Source organism: Quercus suber, unplaced genomic scaffold (assembly GCF_002906115.3).
Source record: "Quercus suber isolate HL8 unplaced genomic scaffold, Cork oak 2.0 scaffold_777, whole genome shotgun sequence".
Lineage (NCBI taxonomy): Eukaryota > Viridiplantae > Streptophyta > Magnoliopsida > Fagales > Fagaceae > Quercus > Quercus suber.
Window position 1 is genome coordinate 207189 of NW_027070213.1, and position 21411 is coordinate 228599.

The 21411-nt window shown below is 35.2% G+C and overlaps 2 protein-coding genes across 2 annotated transcripts; both read left to right on the top strand.

Moving 5' to 3' along the window:
- The first annotated feature begins 420 nt into the window (after positions 1-420).
- On the top strand, positions 421-7369 carry LOC111995048 (external alternative NAD(P)H-ubiquinone oxidoreductase B2, mitochondrial). The gene is made up of 10 exons (XM_065767138.1): positions 421-767; positions 1441-1717; positions 2762-2956; positions 3136-3386; positions 4348-4567; positions 4710-4814; positions 5786-6058; positions 6161-6282; positions 6762-6881; positions 7119-7369. The coding sequence occupies exons 1-10, from the start codon at positions 679-681 to the stop codon at positions 7204-7206; spliced, it is 1740 nt and encodes a 579-aa protein (XP_065623210.1). The 5' UTR covers positions 421-678; the 3' UTR covers positions 7207-7369.
- A 4698-nt stretch (positions 7370-12067) lies between these two features.
- On the top strand, positions 12068-17391 carry LOC111995080 (protein AUXIN SIGNALING F-BOX 3). The gene is made up of 3 exons (XM_065767137.1): positions 12068-12736; positions 15190-15682; positions 16335-17391. Exons 1-3 carry the CDS (start codon positions 12222-12224, stop codon positions 17091-17093), a joined length of 1767 nt encoding a protein of 588 aa, XP_065623209.1. The 5' UTR covers positions 12068-12221; the 3' UTR covers positions 17094-17391.
- The last annotated feature ends 4020 nt before the right edge of the window (positions 17392-21411 follow it).

Consider the following 21411-nt stretch of genomic DNA (forward strand, 5'->3'; position numbering starts at 1 on the left):
GTTAGCAAATTGCGATGAAAATATGTAAAACTAGAGCCCGTTAGATAAAGAATTTAAAGTAGTGTTATTTGTATTTTTTTAAAATACGCATAAATAAAAAAAATGTGTGTTATATTATTTAAAAACAAAAAATAAATGTTTAAAATGTTTTTCCAAACTAGCCTTTACAGTTGAAATTCACAACAGGCGGTTTCTCAACCAAAAAAAAAAAATCACAACAGATGGGGGCCAATGTCAAAGTCATAGAATCCTCATAGTAAGACACGTGCCGCCAGCCACTTCCTTGCCCGCCAAGTCAAAAAAAAGGAAAATACGATTCACAACTCAAGACTGTGACGGGTACAGCACAGCAAAGCAGCAAAACCATCGTGACCTCGACGCGCGGGAAACACGTAGACACCCAGAGATCTCTCTCCTTCACGTTCGGTTCATTTCCCCCCACTCCCTCCCACTTCTCCGGATTTCCCTTTCGCTCTCTCTCTCTCACAGACCAAAGACCAAAACTTCTAGACTAATTCTACTTATATTTAAGTGACAACCTCTCTCTCTCTCTAACTACACCTAATAGCCTTTCTCTCTCTCTCTCTCTCTCTCCGTCCTCTCTTTTTCTTCAATTCTTCTTTCTCTCCAAGTTTTTTGGCTATAGATCTAAGCTTTTTGGAAAGAATTTTTGCAAATATGCGGAGTTTCTCTTTCTATGAGAGAGTTTCTAGAGCTTTCAATGACTATCCTTCACTCTCCAAGTTTCTCGTGGTCTTCACAGTCAGGTACTCTCTCTCTCTCTCTGCTTTTCGATTCTTGTGCTCGATTATAAATTTACAATGCTAATTGGTTTGCTACATATTTGCTTAATTTGATTGTAGTTCATGTTCTGTTATTTGAATTTATTTGTTCCAACGTTTTACTTAATTTTTTTGGATTCAAATCTTGCTAAACTCGTGAAGGAAATGAATGATTTTGTAACGAATTAGTTGTAGTGTGATTCTACAAAGCTATGATTTCCATTTCGTTGTGTTCTAATCCTGAATTCCATGTGCTCTCTAGTTTTCCAATTCTTTTGGAAGTTTCCGGAATCAGATTATTCTAGATTTTTTTTGCTCATTCCAATAGAAAATTTTAGAATATTAGATCTATAATTTGGACTCTGAAAGTTTGAGAAAACTGAATTACATCAACATGTTCATATTAATATCAGATCCGTACAACTCAGCCATAAACATGTAGAGAATTAAAAAAAAAAAAAATTAATTAATTTTTTTTATTTTAGTTAAATTTTTTTTAAATAGTGTTTTTAGATTGAATAGCGGTTTCTTTGTTAATCCCTTTCCGGAGGGTATTCGTATTTTTCAATTCAATTTTTAATGTAAAATGTTATGATATGTGAGTTCATGATTTGATTTTTCATTTTGTTTGGCTTCTGTTTGTCGCTTCTTGTTGCAGTGGTGGGGGCCTTGTGGCTTATGCCGAGGCAAACTCGACCAACGGTGCTCCTGCCATTGCTTCATCTGAATCGGAGAACGTGAAAAAGAAGGTGGTGGTACTAGGAACTGGTTGGGCTGGAACTAGTTTCTTGAAGAATCTGAACAACCCCACATACGATGTTCAAGTGATATCGCCCCGTAATTATTTTGCATTCACTCCTTTGCTGCCAAGTGTTACATGTGGTACAGTCGAACCTCGCAGCATTGTTGAACCAATTCGCAACATTGTCCGGAAGGTAATCAAAAGTGAATTGCATAAGAATGTTGCTGAATAATGTGATTATGTTAGATAATCTATGCTTTTATAGTGTTAGGGACAAACATAACTAAGATTGCAGATTTCGATGCTATAAGAAATAGACGGAAAAATCAAATTTTTGAGTAGTTATAAAACCAGTTGAAGAAAGGCCAAGTTACAGTGGCACTGTGGTATATGCCATAAAATTTTGAAAAATCTGCGCATTAAATTTCTCTGATGGTAAAAGTAGTTCTTCAATGTTTTCTGTATGCAAAGACCATGTCAACAATGTGGTCTGTAGCTTCTATTCTGATATTGCTTCTTTCTTGAAGGCTGTTGAGTCATTGAAGGCCTTGTTACTGCACTGGAAAATGCGTCTAATATCTTAATCTTATTTTTGTATGCCTGTATATGCAAGAGTGCGTATAAAACATGTAGAAAAACAACAACTGTTTCCCCTTTGAGAACGTGAAGGTTTAAGTAATAGAGATTATGCTTGGGTGTTTGTTACGGGAAAGATGATTTCTAGATAAATATCCATGAGTAAAAATAAATTCTGCAATCATAAGACACATGGGAATAGGGGTGCAATAACAATATGCAGCCACTTTTTGCCTACCATCGAAGTAAATGAAAATAGAAAGAAAGAGGAGAAGGAACAGAATGAAGCCAATAAGACAACAAAAACTATACAAAAAGATTTGTACATCTTTAAGCAACCATTTGAGGACACCACAAATATTAAGAGGGGTGAAAATGAGACCATGGATAGATGAAAAATTATTATTCGATGCCAGCAAAATGTGTTGCTCAGGTGTCAGATGTGATTATAGATTTTGGAAAGGAACTTGATGGATCCCTTTGTTCTTTGGAAAATAGAAAATATTTACCATATTGAGTTTGTGGACATGGCCCAATAATTATTGGTTTTATGTTTGATAGCCGCTTGGTTACCATTTTCACATGCTAGGTAGCTTTTGTCATTTACTAGAGATGATGTATATAATTGGACGATGCTTTTTCTTGACTTTTCCGCAAGCAGAAACATTCAGACGTTCAATTCTGTGAAGCAGAATGTTTCAAGATTGATGCAGAAAACAAGAAAATCTATTGTCGGTCTACTCAAAATGGGAAAGATGAATTTGTTGTGGACTTTGACTACCTTATAATTTCTGTTGGAGCCCGTGTTAATACATTCAATACTCCTGGTGTGGAAGAGCATTGTCATTTCCTGAAGGTAACTTCATTGCAACCTTGTTAGTTTATGTTTTGGTGAATTCCCATGAAAGCTTCCCTTTTTCAGAAGATCTTTTTCTAGCCCCTCCCCTGACAACAAGAGGGAGAGAGAAAGAAGAAAAATTATTTATTGCTTTGGGAATTCTTGTTCATCCCTGGGAATTTTATGTCTTAGTGCAGGAAGTAGAAGATGCTCAGAGGATCAGAAGAACAGTTATTGATTGCTTTGAAAGAGCAAGCCTACCAAATGTAAGCGAAGAAGAGAGGAAGAGAATTCTTCATTTTGCTATTGTTGGTGGTGGCCCAACTGGTGTGGAGTTTGCTGCGGTGCTTCATGATTTTGTCAAAGAGGATCTAGTAACCCTATATCCTAGGGTTAAAGACCAGGTTAAAATAACACTTCTTGAGGCAGGCGACCATATTTTAAACATGTAAGAATGTGACACTTCAAAGCCTGTCATTTTTTTTTTTTTTTTTTTTTTTGATACCTTGTTGTTCATGATGCATTATCCTCTTAAGCTTTTAATGTATGATTTTTTTTCTAGTTCAGTTGTGTTCACTGAGTCAGACATGTAATTTTTGTCCAAGCCATAGAAGCCATATCTGTAGTTGGCCTTGTTCATAGAGGGTTGCAGCATTTAGTTAGCGTTGAGTGCCTTAACAGCATTATTGACATGATCAATCTAAAAGAGGACATTGAGTTGATAATGATATCCGGACTGCAAGTGCTTAACATGATTTAAGATGTGGAGGTGAATTTTCTCTATAAAAATATTGCGTAAACCATCTGTCATCTGAATACTATAAGTTTGGGAACTGTCATAAAACCTGATAAGTGCTGCCAAGACATTAATTGGGGATTCACCAATGTGACTTTTGGGGACTTACAAAAGTAAGAAATTGCTGTCTCCATATTTTAGATTGTTTGAGACTTACTTTTTCAAAAAGGAGCAAAAGGACCACAAAGTTCTATGGTAAGGCTTGTCTCACTGTTCCTTTTATATTTTGAGCAGAAGAAAATATGTAAAGTTTGTGTGCTGGCTCTAATTAAATATTTTAAGGATGTGATGATGGCCACGATTCCTGAAGTTTATGAAAGTAAATTTTAAGGAAAGCAGGTGAGAAAATAAGATCTTAGTGGTGAATTTAATTTAATTTAATCAACAATGTTTGCAATGGATGCTTCTTGGAAGTAAATCTGTCATCGTGTTCATGATATGTCTATTACTTTATAAGTGCATTTTAGAAAGCTAACCTAACATGTCTATCTTTTATGACCACCTAATAAGCGCATGCACACTATCACTGATTTGAATTTCATTTTCTAAAAGTTGGATGGTATGCTAGGAGAGTCAGTTCTTCCTTTACTTGAAATTTCTCATACTTTTGCAGGTTTGACAAAAGAATCACAACTTTTGCTGAAGACAAGTTTGGACGAGATGGTATTGATGTGAAAACAGGATCAATGGTTGTGAAAGTATCTGAAAAAGAAATCAGTACTAAAGAAATGAAAAATGGTCAAATCTCTGTTATGCCATATGGAATGGCTGTCTGGTCAACTGGCATTGGAACTCGTCCGATCATAGTGGATTTTATGAAGCAAATTGGTCAGGTGTGTTTTACCTGAGCCTCTGAATTATTAAAATGCTGCTTTACATATAATTTTTGATATCATTTACTACTAAAACTTCATGAGCTGATCTTTTTTATGTTCATTTACCACTTCATTTAATAATTGGGTTTCCTTAAAACAGGCCAACAGGCGTGTTTTAGCAACTGATGAATGGCTGCGAGTTGAGGGATGTGACAGCATATATGCTCTAGGTGATTGTGCCACTATAAATCAGCGCAAAGTCATGGTACTATACTCTATTAATTTTCTAGTTCATATATGCACATCAAACTCAACATTCATTGAATTTTCAATCAAGAGATGTTTGTCCTGTTAATGACGTGACTGATTCATTTGAATTTATCAATGAGAATAATTTTTCTGCTGCAAATGTGGCTTATAACTTCTTGATTATAACTTCTTCCTTTTCTTCCTTTCTAAAAAAGTTTGGTTTGTGCAGGCATGACTAACTAGACTTATAACAGATGACAACTAAATCATTTCTCTTTTGCAAAGAGCTGATAAAACTTTTCTTTCAAAAGGGAATTGTTAGAATTATGGTTAAATAGGAACTTTTGCTAATCTGTAAATGTTCAATTATTTCGCATGGCATCAAAAGAATTATTGTTAAATGATTAAATTCAGCATTTTATTATAGCTCAAGCTTTTGGGACAATTGGTAATTTATCTTGGAATCAAAGGAGGGGTTTTGAGTTCAAACCTTGTCTCCACTTTACCTCCCATTTAATAAGTTAAAAATTTGCTATGTTGGGCCCCATTTATTATGGAGAGTCTAGACCCACACATGAGGGGGAGGGTTAGAATTATGATTAAATGATTAAATTCATCATTTCTTAATAGCTTAAACTTTTGAGATAATTGGTAATTTATTAGGAATAATGAAAACACATATAGAACTTGCATATTTTCTACTACACTAATTTTCCTTCCCAAGTATGCTTGCTGGCAATAGCCAGTTCTCAGTCCTCCACATTAGTTGTTATTGATGTGGCATTGTCCATCACTTGCAACCTATTCACTGGAGAACTATTTTCTTTTAAATCTATATCAATTAATTAATAGTTGGAGAAATAGTGTTATAGATTACTTTGGGCTACTAGTTAGTCCAAATATTTCTTTCCTATTTCAGCCCATCTTTTAAGCTTTACATTCTGCTAATTATGTTCTTCTCCTTTCCTTATTGAATTTTCTTTTCAGGAAGATATTTCAGCCATATTTAGTAAGGCAGACGCGGACAACTCAGGAACCCTTACAGTCAAAGAGTTCAGAGAAGTTATTGATGACATCTGTGAACGATACCCTCAAGTGGAGCTTTATTTGAAGAAGAAGCAAATGAGCGATATTTTTGATCTTTTGAAGGAATCCAAAGGGGATGATACAAAAGAATCTGTTGAACTAAATATTGAAGAATTTAAATCAGCTCTTTCCCAAGTGGATTCTCAAATGAAAAATCTTCCAGCTACGGCTCAGGTTTCATGTTATTTTTATTTGGTCATGCCTTATAATAATATAATCTATCAGAGGCATATATCCTTATGTATGTTTTGTTTGCTTTCCAAAATGACAATGCAGGTTGCATCTCAGCAAGGCGTCTACCTTGCTAAGTGTTTTAACCGCATGGAAGAGTGTGAAAAAAATCCAGAGGGTCCTCTCAGGTTCAGGGGAACAGGCCGCCATCGGTTTCGTCCCTTTAGGTACAATTTGAACTATTATTTCAAACTGTGTTCGCATGGCCATGTTAGAGCTAGATAATACCTCATAAATCATAATCATGAATTTTGGGATCAAGTTCAAAAAGTGTGTTGTCTAGTACTAAGTTTCTAATATTCAACAACTGACTAGTCATGGTTGGCCACAATTGTATTATTTTTCCGGTTCTATTCTATTTAAAGTCCTATTTTCTTTTTCTTTTTTTAGAAAGAAGTCATACTTTGTTACTTCCTTAATTGGTGTGTCATTTTTTACAACTTCTGGTAATGTTAGTTTTAAGTCTTTCTTCTACATTTTTACATTCTCTCAACTTAAATCAACTCACACTTCTTAGTAAGGTTCTGACTTCTAATATGGATAGAGAATTATTTTAGCTTGGAAATAGCATATATTATTCTTAATTCAAAGTGATAAAACAAGTGTCTATCTTAACAATTTTTTACCTCGTTGATTTCTCTTTAAGGTATAAGCATCTTGGACAGTTTGCTCCGTTGGGAGGAGAGCAAACAGCTGCACAACTGCCTGGCGATTGGGTATCCATTGGCCAGAGCAGTCAGTGGCTTTGGTATTCTGTCTATACAAGGTAATCTTTTTCTTCTCCTCAGTTTTGGTGTTACATAAATGATTTGGGGTATATCAAATTCAACTTTCCTATTCAGAAGATGGTGAGACCCATCACCCATATACTTGAGAAACCCAGTTATACTCAACAATGCCAACTGAATGGTTCAATGTTAATAATCAATCAATGTGCTAACTACCAAAGAGTTCCATTTATCAGATTTTGATTCTTTCCCAACTTTTTTTCTTTAACTTTCAGCAAGCAAGTCAGCTGGCGAAACAGGGTATTGGTGGTAACAGATTGGACAAGGCGTTTTATCTTCGGGAGGGACTCAAGTCGTATATGAGGCAGGCGGCTAACAGATAATTGAGTTTCCAATAGAAAAATGCGGCCCGAATTTTGTTGACCATCGTATACATCTTGATATTTGAGGAAAATTTTGTTTTCAAATCTCGATCGGTTAACTTGATTTGTTGAATAATTGAATATGCACTCTTGTTAAGTTGTCAGTAGTAGGTACAGTTGGTTTTTTTTTTTTTTTTTTTTTTTTTTTTTTTTTTTTTATCTTGTTAAGTTGTCAGTAGTAGGTACAGTTGGTTTTTTTTTTTTTTTTTTTTTTCTCTGGTTGGGACGGAAGGGGGGAAGCGTCTGATTAATATTTTCAGAATTGCAGAAACTTTCTTCAAAAATCATGCTACATGGCTAGTTACTAGTCACCCATGTCAAGGGTGCAAAAACTTTGTTTTGTTCTTTAATATAACATGCTTTATTGGGCAATGTTAATTGAAAAATAAGAAAAGATCATTTTTTTCTCTCTCTTATATATCATAGGATTTCGGCAAAATTTTAGCCATGTTTCTTTTATGTTCTTCGTGGCAATCATGAGTACATACTGCCAGGGCCTGAGAAATTTTCGTGCAATTGTAAACCAAGAGGAGGATAAAATCAACCGTGTTACTTTGGTATTAAAAATCAGTGTAAATCTTTTGGGACATTCCACTACTTTTTCCCAAAACCCTAATTTACCTATTAAATTTTGGTCATTTTATTTGTCATTTCTTTGCAGGAGATTCCTTTGTTTTGGTCTTCATTAAAAATTAGTCTCTTGCTATTTTAAGTCTTTATCTTTTTTATATAAGATATCCTCTAGAAATTTAAAAATTGATACAAATCTTTCCAAGCTCACAAGATATACCAGAAAAATATGGCCAGAGCCGTATCTAGCTTTCTAAGTATTGGGTCTTTGTGTCTTCTGTTAGGCCATTCATAGACCTCGGCCCAACATCTTGCAGGGGCCACGAGGCCCACAACTCAGTATACGAATGCAAGCTCAAGTAGCTCAGAATCTTGAAAATGGGAAAGTAGATCAGATTTTAAATTAGAGAACATCCAAAAGGAGTTTCAACTTTCAAGTTATGAAGCAAACCCAAGAAATAAACGCAATCAAAAGAAAGCGAAAATATTTCCAAATTAAAAAAAAGAAAAAGAAAAAGAAGTGAGTAGACAAAATCAACCTTCTCCGACATCCAATTTGAGGAAATAGGACTTTGTTTTTTTATAATTATTTTTAAAGTAAGAAAGTAGGATTTTTTTTTATTTATAATTTGATAATTACAACACAAACTTTTTATGGATGCATACTACAGTATTCTAAACGAAATAGGACAATTTACACAAACTTCTATAGATTTAAAAAAAAAAAAAACTGATTAATCTTCCTACTAAGCCATTTTTATTTCTAAATGAAATATAAACAGCATAATTGACACTATATCCTTAATATTCTTAATATATTATAAGAAATCACATTGATAATGATAAGTACTGTTTATAAAAATCAAAACAAATTTCTCAAACTTTTTGTTGATGATAATCATTATGGTGTTAATGAATATCTTTTTGCTCATTAATCGAACTAATTGGAGCTTAATAATAAAAGGATATCATTTAGGAGTGAGGATTGTTTTAGGAGCGATCCAATCCTAGAGTCCAGTTGGTAAAAAGCCGAAAAGGTTGGTCACACATGCACACCCATGTCCAAATCCGTGTCCTTAAAAGACCTACGTGGTCTTCCTCATTGCTGCATCAACATTCAGCAATCTTAGCTAACTCCCTTTCCTCACAGCTCAAAGGCCACCATGGGAAACCCAATATCCCAACAACCCGGCCCATCTTGTCCCACTGTGCATCTGCCACGTGGATATTCCCCCATAGCTAGCCCTTATGATTTTTTGAGAAAATCCATAAACACGCAAAATTTACGCAGCATACTAAATTGCTGATATGACAAATTATTAGTGGTATGTAGTTAAAAAATGATGTCAGCGATGGATTTAGATAAAAATTAGTAAAAACTTGTCAATTTAACTGTTGTGTAAAATATTTGTGATTTTTTTTTTTTGTCTCTAACATTGTTCAATATATATATATATTTTTTTTTTCAAGTAGTAGACAGTCATGATAGTAAGGTTTAACGAAGTGGACCTTTGAAGACCGAGAGAAAAATCTGAAAAGTAGGTATTAGTAGAACATGGTGCTCCTAAGCTCTGGGGGACAAAAGGGTTAGAGGTCTTATTCCCATAATAAATAAACCTTCCCCATGTTTTCAAGTCTTGTTTCATGAAGAATTAGGTCCATTTGACTCCATCTTATCTTTCATATTGTAGATTAAGAAGGGGAACCATAATTGTTAGTCATATAAAAAAAGAAAAAAGAAAAAAGAGTAACTCGTCTTTAGGGGTTAGAGGTAAATTAAGCCATCAATAAGTCTAAAGGATAAAAAAAATTTCACAACAATTAAATTGACGTATTATAACTAGTATATAATAGAAATGAAACGTAAAAATGAGATTATACGGATTATAACTTATTACTTGTCATGAAATTTTATTTCATATAGCATTGCTCATTACATGTACATTGCAGAGCCAATCAAATGAATTTTATTTTGTAGTTGAATTGGATATTATCAATCAATTGTACCTCTCACCTTTCATTGACCCAGCAGTACTAATCCCATCGTGTCGAAGAGATGACCATATCTTTTCTACTCCCATGAAAGATGACCATTAATGTGTGATAATGTGGATTGTGATTAAGTCACCTTCAATCGCTAAACTTATCCCCACAACGCGCCCTTTAAAAAAGTTGGAATGTTACCTATATGTCGGACCCATTTAAAGTGCACTAAATTAATGACTTCTTGACTTTATTTTTTAAAAAATTATTATGAAAATCAAGAAGATTTTATTGAAACAGAAACTGTAAAACTATACTGACAAACTAGCTAGCTTGTTCCATGAAGACCAGATTTCTAAGCAGTGAGCTGAACCTCAGTGAACTCTATTGTGTATATAATCAATATGATTATAGCTACTTGCATTTAAAAAGATAATTGGAGAATGAACTACATCCCATATACTAGGCATTAGCATGATTGATTCCTTCGAGAAATAGATATCATTGAGAAAATTGCTTCCAATATGTGTCACGCTCCAGACTCCAGTGATCACACACCCATTTTGTGACCCCGGCCTTGACTCTTGTGGAATCAAAGTTAGATTATTTATTTATTTATTTATTTATTTATTTTTAAGGAACAATATAAGGTTGAATTTGAATATATATATTGTGGGAGGAAAGGCCCAACCTAACATAGTGGGCCTAGGGCCCCATTTGAGGACTACTGTGCATCCGAAGAGAAGGAAATGATATGGGCAAGGTCTATCTGAAAGAAGGATACCCGGAAAAGAAAGATAGGTGCAATCCGAAGAGGTCGCCATCGGTCCGAAGAGATTCTATTCCTCGGACGCGAATAGTATTGATTAATCGAACGTGTAGAAGGTCTGAATGATCTTTCGAGCATTCTTATTGATCAAGATAAGCTCTGAGTATATCTGGAGACGATAAGAATGAGGAAATATCTAAGGGAAAAGCTGCTATCATTGTATTAAATGCACTGCAGCAACTTTTGTGGCCGCATTTATGTGGAGAAGACACCTGAACAGGGTAACCTCATCTAGCACTACTCACAAAAAGCTGAAGAAGATACATGACATAACATGCACTCAAGTAGGAGCCTAGATAAAGAACAAGTGGATGATGGAGATGGGAGGGGAGGATATTATATAAAGAAGAAGGGCTCCTAAAAGAAGGGGAGGTCGAATTGGAACCCCAAGAACTGTAACCTGTATTCAATTTATCATAAGTCTCTTCGAACTTGAACTCACTTAATCTTTACTTATACTTTTATGTTGGTTTATACTGGTATGTTGTGATCAACCGTTGTAAGTTCCATAGTTATCCTAACTCTATTATCCACGCTCTACAAATTTATTATTTTTGGGTTTGAGCCACAAATCTTGACCCTATATATATATATATATATATTGTAATTATGTCTTTCCAATGATTGAATGGTATCTCAGGTGTAGGGTTTGAATCCCCTTCCCCTAAGAGTTCTTAGCTCATTAACCAAAATGAAATTATATGAAACTTAAATCACTTTGTGGACATTGACGCAAACTTCTACGTAATGATTATGTGGGCATAACATATGCTATTTTAGTTGTAAGTGAATCAAGTAATTTGTGAATAAGAAAATAAACCAAACTTAAATACATTTTAGCTTGATGATGTGAACTTCACTTGTATTTAAAAAATAAAATGAAGTTAATAATTCCAAATTTTTAATATTCAACTCAGTTTGACATAGATTAATGTCATAAATAACACTCGTTGTCATCGGTTTTCATATTTAGCTCAGCATCCTTTCTTGTGCTTTTCAATACTTCATCATCAACAAAGAGCGTGTCTCGCTCATGAATGAGCCTCGTTTTGAAGAAATTATAAAGTTCTCAGGAGGACCACGTTATTTGTCCACCATTCCACTAAAAGACTCCCACATGTTTAAAATTGTTGAGTCTAAAATTTTTTTAAAACAAAAACTAACCACTGACTAAGCAATTTTAAATAAGTGAGAGTCTTCTAGTAAATTGGTAGACAAGTGACGTGGTCTACCATGAAAACCGTGTAATTTCTCGTTGTTTTGTGGTTTTTACTTATTTATTTATAAATATAATATTATTACAAATTTATAAGGTTCATTTTATGATTATTTCTCTCTCTTTTTTTTTTTTTTTGATGGGAATGATTATTTCTCTTTTAAGCTAACTCGAACATCTCTTTCTCTCTCTATATATATGATAATTTGTCTTTGAGAATTATTATTTGCTCCTCTCTCTCTCTCTAGAGCTTGTGAAAACTATACATGTATTTCCCATCCAAAACAAAAACACAGTGTACGTTAGCCCAATCAAGCAAGATATTCATCCTATCGCTTTTTCTCGACCCACTGAACCCATGAATCACAAGAGAAAAAACCCAGACCCATCTCCTGACTCGGACGAGTCAACAACCCAGCTATCCTCACCATTCCCAGACGAAGTTCTCGAACGAGTTCTCTCTCTCTTAAACTCCAGAAAAGACCGTAACTCGGTCTCTCTAGTCTGCAAAGACTGGTACGATGCTGAGCGCTGGTCAAGAACCCACGTGTTCATCGGAAACTGCTACTCAGTCTCGCCGGAGATACTGACTCGTCGATTCCCAAACATTCGTAGTGTGACCCTTAAAGGGAAACCCAGGTTCTCGGATTTCGATCTGGTTCCACCCAAATGGGGTGCGTATGTTCACTCTTGGTTGCTCCTTTTTGCGACCAAGTATCACTTTCTTGAGGAGCTTAGGCTTAAGAGAATGACTGTTAGTGATGAGAGCTTAAAGTTTTTGGCTCTTTCTTTTCCTAATTTTAAGGCTCTCTCGCTTTTGAGCTGTGATGGGTTCAGCACTGATGGGCTTGCTTCCATTACCACTCATTGCAAGTAAGTAAATTTTTTTTTTTGGTTTCCTTACTAAAATTGTATGCGTCTTTCACGCTCATTTTTGTTCAAATTTATTAACTTTTTTAGTTTTAGCCCATTAGCTCTTTAACAAAATAATTTTTTTCCTTGAGTTTCCACTTATAGCGAGTAAGCCTCTTTAGGGGTTATTACTTCCTTTGGTAGCTCAACGTATGTACTTTTTTCCTGCTTATGCGTTCATAGCACAGCACAAGACTTTCCTACACATCAGTCGTTTCGGTTGTATGCCACGAGGTCCCTATGGACAAGTGAATCATGCTTTTGGGCGCAGGCAGCTCTCTACCATCCATCCCATTTCGGGGCTTCCTTAGGGACCGATTGACTGAACCAGAAAGCCTTCAACTGGCAGGCGATCGTGTTTTTCACATGATATGCAAAAATCTTTCTCATTATTACAGTGGATCCTTAAAAAAAGAGAATATGTATGGAATAAAATTTATAACAAAAGTACTGCATGCGTTTTTTTTTTTTTTAAAGAGTGGATTCGGAGGTTCGAGTGTAGTCTAGTCAATCTTGTTGGCTATACGAGAGAGAGATTCCCCGGGAAGTCTTTCAGAAAAGAATGAGCGCAGCTCTGCCCTAGCGAAGACGCACGGAAGAGATTCACCAAACTAGGGGCATATCCCGGATTGCCTAGTATCCCACCAATTAGTAACTCAAGATTCCAGACTTTTAGTAAATGAGAGTTGAACCTACGTAGGGAAAGGGGGATCCCCTTACGCACGTGAAATCCTTTTATGCCTACCCACGGCAAAACAACTCAAAAGGTAAAGAAGTAGCATTAATTTCTTCATGCTTGTTCCGAGTTACAATCTTAATGATAGTTTTTTATTATCAGCGTAAGATACTAATCGGTTTTTGATTTAGGCAGGAATTAAACTCTTATCTTTTATTCAACCATAAGAGGTTTTACCAATTGAGTTAACTGGAACTCAATCTTTAAATTTGAATATGTCAGTTTTTAGTTTGGCCACGTCATCCTAAAGGTGATTAATTTAAACTTCAAGGACTAAAATTGGTCCAGGACTAAACTTTAGGGAGTAGTGAATTTAAGCTTTAAGTTTTATTAGCTGGAGTTCTTATTTGTTTTGAGATGGGGTTTTAAAATTTTGAATGTGTGTGAGATCAAAATTTGTATGCATTTTGCTATGAATGGGGCTTTTGTTTTAGGTTGATCAAACTGATTTTGTGGTTCTAGTTGTCAGATTAGTGATGGGACTCAGTTTGAAGAAGGTAGGAAAGGAAAGATTTTGATTTTATGTTGTTATTGTGGAAATAGTTGTGAAACATATAGAAGTGCTTCAACTTTTTAGTCTCTTTTGGTCTTCTTTTTTTGCTGTGAATGGGGATGCTCTTTTTATCCTGCATTTAGTGGATGGCATATCCTTGTATTTATACTATTGCAAATAGTCCCATTTGGTGAAAATAAAATGGCTAATAAGTGGCCAATATGCGGCCAAGGAAGAATGCACCCACCTAGTATCTTCTTGTGGCCTTGAATGAAGTGCAAAGTGAAAAAAAAAGTTGTGGTTCTTTTTGTTATGTGATAAGGATGTCACCTTTATTATTGTATGCTTATCACTACCACTAGATTGGAGTAGGTCTTATGTTTTGGCCTGTTGGGTGGATGTCCGTGGATAAAATTTAGAAGAAATGTGTTTTACTAGGAAAACAGTGTTGTGGTGGGAATGGACGTGATTTTTATTTCCATTTCTTCCTCTGCTTTTTTCTTTGGTTTCTGACTGGCATTTCGTTGATGTATCATTTTATAAAACTACCTCTCTAGTTGATGCCTGTGGTCTTAGGTGAAGTGAAACTTTAATAAAGTTGATTTGGTGGGCTATATGTTTCTTGGGTATAATTCTACACGCTAGAAAGAATTCAATGTTCAGAATTTATTTGATGTGGGATTTATCCATATTTTCAATATCTCTCATATTTATATTCAAGAACCTTTGCAAATTTGTGAGCATATATTTTCTATCAATTGAACTAGGGGAATCTCGCTAGGAATCCAAATTTGTTGCATTTGCAAATGAGGATGTGACCTTGCAATGAGCTTTGGTTGTGGGGTCTGAACCATCAGTGATCAAGAGAGTTCTTGGAGTTGCTTCCTTTCTCTTCGGTGTACTCTGCACTAAATGATTTAAGATTCAAATGAGTGGAGAGCACTAGAAATATTCATTTGTTTTACCTAAAACCAGTCTATTAATCGAGATATGGGGAATCTTGACACGTTATTCCCTATAAGTTGACGTTCTTCTATTTATTCCTTTCTACTATATGGTTAACAATGTGGAGTATGTTTAATATATATAAAATTGTTAAAGTTTTATGTTAAAATTAATGTTTTACTTCTCATATTGCATTTCCACATATTAAAGATAAAGTTCTAAATTCTGATTTGGTTACAGGAATTTGACCGAGCTCGACATACAAGAGAATGATATCGATGATAAAAGTGGTAAATGGTTGAGTTGCTTCCCTGAAAACTTCATGTCACTGGAAGTACTAAACTTTGCCAATTTGAATAGTGATGTTAATTTTGAAGCTCTTGAGAGACTGGTTAGTAGGTGCAAATCGTTGAAAGTTTTAAAAGTTAATGAAAATATGACCTTGGAACAATTACACAGGCTGCTTGTTCTTGCTCCTCACTTAAGGGAGCTAGGTACCGGTTCACTTTTGCAAGAGCTTATGCCCCGCCAGCACTCAGAGCTCAAAAGTGCATTCAACAATTGCAAGAATCTAAACATCCTCTCTGGTTTTTATGAAGTTACATCCATATTTCTTCCAGTTCTTTACCCTGCCTGTACAAATTTGACATTCTTGAATTTGAGCTATGCTGCTTTGCGAAGTGATGAATTGTCTAATCTTCTTATTCATTGCCCACTTCTTCAGCGCCTCTGGGTAAGGAACCTCAATTTCCCATTTTCTCCACTTGTCAGATTTCCTCAAAGTTCAATAGTAAAGTAAGAAAAGCTACAATTCTTTTTGACATGGTCATGGTGCACAACTTAAGAGTTCTAAAATCATTATTTGTGTTTTTGCGGAGGAGATAATTATCTTTCTCCAATTCAATGAAACCACTGCATCTTGGACTTTTCTTAAAATATGGAAATACTTCATCTTACAACTGATAATTCAGATCTCTTCACCTTTATGTAGTTTCCTTCTTGTAAATTTGGTGGTTCCTCTACCTCTGGCATTTCATATGCACTTCAAAAGTATATTTTGAGAACTACATGCTTCACCTGTCAGCAATACACATCATTTCACAAAGACATAGTCCCTCTTCCACTAGAACTTACAGTTCTGTTCAGCTGTTTTCTAACCCCAACCAATGAATTCTGTGCTTACTTCTTACGTAATAATTACTACTTTAGTTAACAAAATGCCAGAAAGCTCACTGCATATGCACCAATAACAAATCCTAGTATTTAACTAATTCTTAACAATTTTTTTGTAGTTCTAACTGCTCTGACTTGCACAAGTAACATGTTAATTATAAAAAGTCATAACATCACTAATTTGGGGCCTCTATGTCAAATTCTTGATACAGGTCCAGGACTCGGTTGAAGATGAGGGGTTGGAAGCCGTCGGATCAAACTGTCCTCTACTTGAGGAACTCCGTGTCTTCCCTGCATCCGATCCGTTTGAGGATGAAATTTTACATGGGGTGACTGAAACTGGGTTCCTTGCTGTGTCATATGGCTGCAAGAAACTCCACTATGTTCTCTACTTTTGCCGACAGATGACTAATGCTGCAGTAGCAACCATTGTGCAGAACTGCCCTGATTTCACCCACTTCAGGCTTTGCATAATGAACCCACGCCAGCCAGATTACCAAACAAATGAACCCATGGATGAGGCTTTTGGTGCAGTGGTGAAAACTTGCACCAAACTCCGGAGGCTTGCAGTTTCAGGTTTATTGACTGACCTCACATTTGAGTACATTGGGAAGTATGCCAAGAACTTGGAAACACTTTCTGTTGCATTTGCTGGCAGCAGTGATTGGGGCATGGAGTGTGTATTGAAAGGTTGTCCAAAGCTGAGGAAACTTGAGATAAGGGACTGCCCGTTTGGGAATGCAGCTTTGCTATCAAGTTTCAGGAAATATGAATCAATGAGGTCACTTTGGATGTCAGGCTGCAAAGTGACAATGGATGGCTGTAGATTGTTGGCACAAGAGATGCCCAGGTTGAATGTGGAGGTAATAAGGGAATGCGGGAATGATGGTTGTCAGGCTGATAAACTTTATGTTTATCGTTCTGTTGCAGGGCCAAGAAAGGATGCCCCACCTTTTGTTCTCACTCTTTGAGTTATGCACAGTAATCTCCATCTCTCTCTCACTCGCGCGCGCGCGCGCACACACAAATGGGAGGGATGAGAGTGCAAAATTGTTGCCTTGACCTTGCCTGGAGAATCTGCTTCAATTAATCACCATTGTATTTTGCGTTTGGTTCCCCCTTTGTTGGGTGTACTTCCCTCACAAACCAAAGGCAAAGCTCAAAATGATATTAAATAAAACCAGGCTTCTTATGTGTAAATTACTGTAGAAAATAATCTTTAAGATTTTGATTACAGAATAATGGCTGTGACTGGTGTCACTTGTCTTTTCTTAGTAAGCAATATTTATATCATATGCGCATATATGCTTTGTGGTTTGTGATTTTCTTATGTATCATTCTTGGCATTTAGTAACCAATATCTATATCATTTAGTAAGCATTAATGGAGCACATATTCGTTTGAAGAACTATACCAGAAAGGAAATGAAATCATGCACTATGAGTGAAGTTTGAACTCAAATAACTTGCACCATAATCAACTAAATCTTCTCAAAAAAAAAAAGAAAGGTCCCAAAAGTTTAAACTATTAAAACTTGTGAATTTAATTATTTATTCATTATTATTCTAATTGGAACCTATGTTAGGCTTGGTTTTAGTTTTAGTTTTCTTTTTGTTGGGCTTATCAGACAACTTTTTGGGCTTTAAAAGAAAAAAAAAAAAAAAACACTTGTTATCAAACATAGAACTTGGAAACACTTTCTGTTGCATTTGCTGGCAGCAGTGATTGGGGCATGGAGTGTGTATTGAAAGGTTGTCCAAAGCTGAGGAAACTTGAGATAAGGGACTGCCCGTTTGGGAATGCAGCTTTGCTATCAAGTTTCAGGAAATATGAATCAATGAGGTCACTTTGGATGTCAGGCTGCAAAGTGACAATGGATGGCTGTAGATTGTTGGCACAAGAGATGCCCAGGTTGAATGTGGAGGTAATAAGGGAATGCGGGAATGATGGTTGTCAGGCTGATAAACTTTATGTTTATCGTTCTGTTGCAGGGCCAAGAAAGGATGCCCCACCTTTTGTTCTCACTCTTTGAGTTATGCACAGTAATCTCCATCTCTCTCTCACTCGCGCGCGCGCGCGCACACACAAATGGGAGGGATGAGAGTGCAAAATTGTTGCCTTGACCTTGCCTGGAGAATCTGCTTCAATTAATCACCATTGTATTTTGCGTTTGGTTCCCCCTTTGTTGGGTGTACTTCCCTCACAAACCAAAGGCAAAGCTCAAAATGATATTAAATAAAACCAGGCTTCTTATGTGTAAATTACTGTAGAAAATAATCTTTAAGATTTTGATTACAGAATAATGGCTGTGACTGGTGTCACTTGTCTTTTCTTAGTAAGCAATATTTATATCATATGCGCATATATGCTTTGTGGTTTGTGATTTTCTTATGTATCATTCTTGGCATTTAGTAACCAATATCTATATCATTTAGTAAGCATTAATGGAGCACATATTCGTTTGAAGAACTATACCAGAAAGGAAATGAAATCATGCACTATGAGTGAAGTTTGAACTCAAATAACTTGCACCATAATCAACTAAATCTTCTCAAAAAAAAAAAGAAAGGTCCCAAAAGTTTAAACTATTAAAACTTGTGAATTTAATTATTTATTCATTATTATTCTAATTGGAACCTATGTTAGGCTTGGTTTTAGTTTTAGTTTTCTTTTTGTTGGGCTTATCAGACAACTTTTTGGGCTTTAAAAGAAAAAAAAAAAAAAAACACTTGTTATCAAACATATTCTCAGATCTCTACTGGAATACTTGACCATGAGCTGAGGCCCTCTTAGTGGGCAATGAATTCAGTCATCAACATGACCCGGTCCATTTCGTAATCTATAAGATGTTGATTCTATTTCTATTTCTAACCTAATAAAATGGGGTAATTTATGCAAACATAATATTATTTAGATTTTTTATTATTATGCTAATTAGAAAGCTGACTCACATACTCCCATATATATATATATATATATTATTGTTTCGTTAGTTAGGAGGACTATTTCAGTAGTCTTCGCCGTAGAACTAATAATTTGTCATGTTTGGCCGAAGTTAAAGTTAGGAAATTATTTTATTCATGTTTATTACTTCATTCTTTCGGTGCAATTATGGCTGGAGATAATCACAAAGCCAGAAATGAATAAATTCTTTTGAGTTGTGTGCTCCAGTAATTAATGGCTATCACTTTGTACTGACACTTGTAATGGTGGGGTTGGGGGGGTGCTCCTTCACTCTCACTCTTCAGCAAACTTAATGCATCTTCGAGTTTTTCTCTCTAAGATTTCATTAAATTTGATAGACCCATCTTTTGCCGTTCATTATTTTTGATCATTCAATTTTAGGCACCTCCCTAGTCCCTACTGGTGGGTCTGAGTGGACCCTAGTCACCAGAGAGGCATGTGATTTCCATGGCCTATGCTATGCTCCACCGATAATATGGGTCCAGTTACATTATGAAAACTTCTTTGGTGGGAAGGTTGGAGCCGTTTGGCCATGTAACCCACGCTTCAAAAATGATATATAGGTTCATTTAGCTCGATTAGTAAAATTTTGTATAAAAAATTTGATCTGAATCTCATTTATACTTTAAAACTAATTAATGTTTCGGTTTTATAACAAAGAACAAATATATTATGTCATATTTATTGAAAAAAAATGCCATTTTATTTATGAATAATCTCAATGAACTTCTAAACATGTCTATTGCCTTCATAGAATTACGTTTACACAATTAGCAACATAATTAATGACAAGTGATAATTTGCTAATGAGTCACGTGAAAAGCGAATTTGATTTCTTTATCCTTCTTTGAAGCAAATGCTCTTTTTTATATACAACAATTGAGGATAGGAAATTTAAAACTCTGAAAGTCTTTGTTAAAAATACTAAAAACACTAAGACGTACTAGCTAAGCTACAACATCCTTACCTAACAAATGTCTTTCCTACTTATTTAGTATTTGATTCTGAAATTTGAAGAGTTTTAATCATAATCTTTTTTATGACCATAATTAGATCTTCGTGGGGTCAGTAAGATCTTACAGGGACTTATCATGATTTTACTTCACAATCTCACCTATCAAGGCTCCAAAAAAGTAAGAATAACTTGTGAGTTAATTAGGTTCGGTGAGAGGTCCTATTTTCCATCTTTAGGTTTGATCATGTTGGTCTAAATAGAAACAGTGGAGCCTTTGTGCTCCAACCCTACGATACAGTGTAATGAATGGTGACTATATATGTGTTAGTGTAACGGGGTAAGCTATGGTTGGTAAGCAGTCTCATTCAGGTTCGAAGCAAATAATAACCTTATCAGTCTTTGCTTAAAGGGTGAAAGTCCCTACATGATCTATCAAGCTAGGAAACATCACTCACTTGCAATAAGAGCTGTAAAAGCAAAACTGGTTTACAAAAATTGTACCATGATTATTAGTAAGTAGTCAAAAAGATGAAACATTAGAGAGTTAATTTGCAGTCCACAAAGCCATCAATTAAAGAATCTTACTGCGAATTTGGAGCTAAAAGACAGGTTTTCATGGAGTTTTGTTCACCGCAATAAGGGCATGAAAATTTTGGATGGATTTGAAGGAGTCCATCGTGATGATATTGGGACTAGAAGAATCTTTAACGTTTTCCTCTCATTGACTTGCTGCAAATAAATTGAAAATCTTCAGTTTATTTTGAGAGTTCCACTTTCTACATCAACAATTATGGTGCTATATGTTCTATTTTTTTCCTTCTAAAGTAACCTAAAAACACATCTATATTTATATCTATATATTACTAAAAGTTGAAGTGTCACATTTATTACTGCTGAACTCCTGTTGTGCCATCTCATCATCACGTCGTTCGCCACATAATTATTATTTATTATTTATTCATATTTTTTTTTTACAATTATATAAATATATATATATATTATTGACTTTACATATTCATCTTTGTCAGTTTTAACATCTATATATATATATATATATATTTCTTTTTTATTTCCAATTTTCCTATAATTGTTTTTTACATTCACTTATTTTTTAAATATTTACACTTTCTTCAACCTTTCTTCTTCTCTTACATTTTCATATCTCCACTACCCTCTACTTTAATATTGCTATTCATCTTTCCCTTCATCTTCCTTTATTCGTCTCTTCTTATCCCTTCCTTCTTACTATAAATTTGTCACTTTTTTCCATTCTTTGCATAGTTTTCTCTCACAAAAAGGTTTCTCTCTCTCTCTCTCTCTCTCTCTCTCTCTCTCTCTCTCTCTCTCTCTCTCTCTCTCTCTCTCTCTCT